Genomic DNA, 5200 nt, shown 5'->3' on the forward strand with positions numbered 1-5200 from the left:
CAGTCTGGGTGACAGAGTGAGACTCCAACTCAAAAAAAAAAAAAATAATAATAATAATAAATAAATATAATCTTACCTCAATTTTAAAATGCAGTTTAAATTCATTTCTATATGTTTACAATCTACCTAGAAAAGATAAATTGTTTTCTCCAGATATGAAGAACTTAGTCCATCTAGCTTTGTAAATTTCTGTTTCTAATACTGATTTTGCATATACTCAGAGATTTAATTTTTAGAATAAAGAACTCTGTAAAGTAGGCCCTGAGGCCATTTCCATAAGATCATGAGGCTGAGGAGAATGGTCTGACATTTCAGCCATTTTTAGGTGTAGTTCTATTCCTAGAAGGAGTTTGAAGAACAAATAATATAAAATACAGTACATATAATTTTTGATGTACACAAAATAAAATCATCATTACCTGGCTGTCCTGGAACACACCAGCTCAATCTGGAAAGGCCTGCAGAAAGATACAGATTTTTAGTTTTTCCTGAAAATTTAAAGATGCAAAGATCTGTGATATGATAGGAGGCCAAAGGCAGGCTCTTCAGGCAACAAGGAGAATACATTTAGATGAACATGTTAGAAAACAATAGAGGGGAGTTTTTCAATTGCTTCTCTGCTTATAGTAATTCTGGGGGGGAGGGATGGGATTTGGCCTTGATTTTACAGAGACTTCCATTGCCCAGCCCATAATATGTACCCAATCAGACAAGGAACCAGGAATCATTTCGTCTGCTTCTTATAATGCTAATGGGTAAGTTTATCTCAGTGAGGCAAGTTGAACATAGAACGAACTTAACATTGGTAAATGGTGATCTATCTATCTTTAGAAATTTATCATACTTTATAGATTTCTTTCAACTCAGGAATGATACCTCTTTGAATTTGGAAAAATAGACAAGTAGATGAATAAAATGACATCAGAAGGCCTTAGAGAGCCCAGAATTCTTCTGTCTTCCTTTTACCTTTGGGTTCTTTCAAACGAAAGGTACTGCAATTGCTCCTTTTTACCTTTTCATTAAAAAAAAAAAATCTCCTTTTTCAGAGAGAGGGTAATGGTACCTCAAATTCCAAAGATTTCAGCCTCCTGGGAAGATGAAGTTGTTCCTGAGTTAAGAACATCTAAGATAGGCCAGCCAGATCCTGCACGCTCTAAGAAGAAATTCAGTAGACTTTCCTTAAGCAAAAGAAAGAAAGATGCTCGTAAGTATAATCAGATATATTTTGAAGCTTGGCTCAAGTACTTTCTCCAGGAAATTAGAGAATGAGACAGTGGACAGACTGAGAATTTTCAGCCCAAGGATGGAAACTATGAGACTGTGATTCTTTTTTCTTCTTTCATTGACCTTTTCTATCTACAAAGATTATCTTCTTCATGTTACCACCCAGTGTTTTGATTTTTCTTCCTAGAAGATGAGAAAATGGAGAAAGTCCAAGGTGGACATGAGCAAAGACAGAAAGATCGACTGAAGAAAATGATTCAGGATCATTCTCAGATCAAGGACCACCAAAAAGGAGAGGAAAGTGGTTTTGGTGAGTTCCATTGTGGTTTGGAAAACCTACTTGGGCTGGAAATTTGAGATGAAGGAGAGAGGTGGTTTTAGTTTTATTAGAAGAAACTCTGCAAAGACTATAAATAATCTCTCACAGCTGCATGCTGGAGGATACGCTGCTGAGGAAGAGAGAGAATGATTTCATTCATTCAGTCATTTATTCACATAATCCATAATTGTTAGGTTGCCTACTATGTTCCAGACATTTTATTTATTTATTTATTTTTCATTTGTAAGCCTTAGGAAAACTTTATTAAATTCAAGCCAACAAAACATATTCATATACTATTTCCACATTAACTGGAATAAAAGGGTGCTTGAACAATGGTTCTGAAGACTGAAAATAGCATCATGTAAACGCTAATGAAGAGAGGTGATTTTGCCAAGTATGCTGATTTGTCATTTCATATAAAAATGTCCCTTCTAGCCAGGCTCGGTGGCTCAGCCTGTAATCCCGTGCCTTTGGGAGGCTGAGGTGAGTGGATTGCCTGAGCCCGCGGGTTCAAGACCCGCCTGGGCAGCGAGACCTTATCTCTACAATAAATCAAAAAATCAGCCGGGCATGGTAGCGCATGCCTGTAATTCCAGCTACTAGAAAGGCTGAGGCGGAAGGATCGCCAGAGCCCAGCAGGTTGAGGCTGCGGTGGCCGGGAGTGGCCACTGCACTCCAGTCTGGGCGACAGAGTGAGACTCCAACTAAAAAAAAAAAAATGTTTTAAATGAAGCTATCATGTAGTGTTTTTAAAAATGTTTCTACTCAATTCCTGCATACTTGGTTGCTTTTTAGCAGTTAGTCTTACAGTAAAACCTTCCAATCACTTCCCATTGCTGAATGGGATTATTAAAGGGCAGTGGACATTATATTTTAATTTTGACTTTTTTTAATATCAATATTTTTTATTTTGATATTGTGGGGTACAGTTTAGGGTTAGGTATACAAATATGCTTCATTCAGGCACCTTGTTGATAAGGGGTATCTCCCCGTCCCCAGACAGCTATTGACTACCGTTAATCCCACCTCCCTTCCCCTCCCCCCCCATAGTTTCCCACCACTGTCAGTCTTTTTTTTTATCGTATTATGGTGGATGTTCAAGGTCCGCTGTATGAGTGAGAACATATGATACTCAGATCTTTGTTTCTGTGAGAGATCACTCAGTATTATTGACTCTAGTTCCATCCAGGTTGCTGCAAAGTTCATGATTTTGTTCTTTTTTATGGTTGCGTAGTATTCCATCGTGTATATGTACCACATTTTTTAAATCCAGTTCTCTTTTGATGGGCAGTATGGTTGATTCCAGGTTCTTGCTATTGTGAACAGTGCTGCGATAAACATACATGTGCAGGTATCTTTTTGGTAGAGTGATTTGAGTTCTTCAGGGTATATTCCCAGTAGGGGGATTGCAGGGTCATATGGGAGGTTGATATTTAGAGCTTTTAGGAAAAGCTACACTGTTTTCCACAGAGGTTGCACCAGTTGCACTCCCATCAACAATGTAGGAATGTTCCCTTTTCACCACACCCTCTCCAGCAACTGTTATTTTTTGAGTTATTGATAATTGTCATTCTGACTGGAGTTAGGTGGTATCTCAGTGTGGTTTTGATTTGCATCTCCTTGATGATTAGTGAGGTTGAACATTGCTTCATGTGTCTTTTGGCTGCTCAGATGCCTTTCTTTGAGAAATGTCTGTTCATATCTTTTGCCCACTTTATAATGGGGTTGTTTGTTTTTTTCTTTTCAGCACGTTTGAGTTCCTTGTAGATCCAAGATGTTAAGCCTTTGTCGGACCTGGAGTTGGCAAATACTTTTTCCCAGTCTGTAGGCTGTCTCCCTGCTCTCTTGATGGTTTCTTTGGCTTTGCAGAAGCTTGTCAGTTTAATGAGGTCCCACTTGTCTATCTTATCTCTTATGGCCTGTGGGTTTCAGGTTTTGTTCAGGAATTGGATGCCAGTTCCAATTTCCATAAGGGTGTGTCCTGCATTTTCTAAGGTTCTTATGATTTGAGGTTTTACATTTAGGTCTCTGATCCATTTAGAGTTAATTTTTGTGTATGGGGACAGATAGGGGTCTTGTTTGAGTCTTCTGCAAGTAGTCAGTCAGTTTTCCCAGCACCATTTACTGAATAGGTTCTCCTCTCCCCAGTGGTAGGTGGTGGAGGCTTTGTCAAAAATGAGTTGGTTGAGAAATTGAGGTTTAGCTTCTAGAATCTCAATTCTATTCCATTGGTCTGTATGCCTGTTCCTGTACCAATACCAAGCTGTTTTGATTATTATAGCTTTATAGTAAAGTTTGAAGTCTGGTAATGTGATACCGCCTGCTTTGTTTTTTTTTGTTGAGAATTGTTCTGGCTATTCTTAGTCGTTTGTGTTTCTATATGAATTTCTGTATTGTTTTTTCTAGGTCTGAGAAGAATGTTGCTGGTGATTTGATGGATATTGCATTAAATCTGTAGATTGCCTTAGGTAGGGTGGACATCTTCACAATGTTGATTCTTCCAATTCATGAGCATGGGATATTTTTCCACTTGTTTGTGTCATCTTTGATTTCTTAAGCAGTGTTTTGTAGTTTTCATTGTAAAGGTTTTTCACATCTCTGGTTAGGAAGATGCCAAGGTATTTCATTTTTTTTGTGGCTGTTGTGAATGGAATTGTGCTTTTTATTTGGGTTTCTGTTTGTTTATTATTGGTGTAAAGAAATGCAATTGTCTTTTGCACATTTATTTTATATCCTAAGACTTTGCCAAAGTCCTTTATCAATGTAAGGAGGTTTTTGACAGATTCTCTTGGGTTTTCAAGGTACACGATCATGTCATCTGCAAAGAGAGATAACTTGACTTCCTCTTTTCCTATTTGGATACCCCTGATTACCTTCTCTTGTCTGATTGCTCTAGCCAGGACTTCCAATACTACATTGAACAGGAGGGGTAAGAGTGGGCATCCTTGTCTGGTTCCAGTTTTCAGGGGAAATGGTTCTAATTTTTGTCCGTTAAGGAGTATGCTGGCTGTGGGTTTCTCGTAGATAGCTTTTACTATTTTGAGGTATGTTCCCTGTATGCCTAGATGTTCGAGGTTTTTATCAAGAAGGGGTGCTGGATTTTATCCAAAGCTTCATCTGCATCTAATGATATAATCATGTGGTTTTTGTTTTGACATCTGTTGATGTATTTAATTACATTTATGGTTTTATGAATGTTGAACCAGCCTTGCATCCCAAGGATGAAGCCTACTTGGTCATGATGGATGATTTTTGAGATGTGTTGTTGGATTCGGTTTGCTAGGATCTTGTTGAGAAATTTAGCATCTATGTTCATCAAAGATATTGGCCTGTAGTTCTCTTTCTTTGTTGGGTCTTTATCTGGCTTGGGTATCAATGTGATGTTAGCTTCATAAAATGATTTGGGGAGAATTCCATCTTTCTCAATCGCCTGGAATACCTTCAGTAGGATTGGTATCAGCTCCTCCTTAAATGTCTTGTAGAATTCTGTTGGAAAGCCATCTGGACCCGGGCTTTTTTTTTGTAGGTAGTTTCCTTATTGCCAATTTCCTTGATAGTTATTGGTCTATTTAGGGTCTCAATTTCTTCTTGTTTCAACCTAGGCAGGTTGTGTGATGTCAGAAAGTCCTCCATTTCCTTAAGATTTTCAAGTTT

At 38.1% G+C, this 5200-nt stretch overlaps 1 protein-coding gene across 1 annotated transcript in view; it reads left to right on the top strand.

The window, feature by feature from the left end:
* ZCWPW1 (zinc finger CW-type and PWWP domain containing 1) overlaps nucleotides 1-5200 on the top strand; it is a 26085-nt gene that overhangs the window by 6047 nt on the left and 14838 nt on the right. Inside the window, 3 exon segments of the mRNA XM_008067091.2 lie at nucleotides 644-755; nucleotides 1053-1204; nucleotides 1415-1534. Of these exon segments, the coding sequence (XP_008065282.1) occupies nucleotides 644-755; nucleotides 1053-1204; nucleotides 1415-1534 (384 nt within the window).

This window comes from Carlito syrichta, unplaced genomic scaffold (assembly GCF_000164805.1).
Source record: "Carlito syrichta isolate Samal-C Ts95f unplaced genomic scaffold, Tarsius_syrichta-2.0.1 Scaffold106285, whole genome shotgun sequence".
Classification (NCBI taxonomy): Eukaryota; Metazoa; Chordata; class Mammalia; order Primates; family Tarsiidae; genus Carlito; species Carlito syrichta.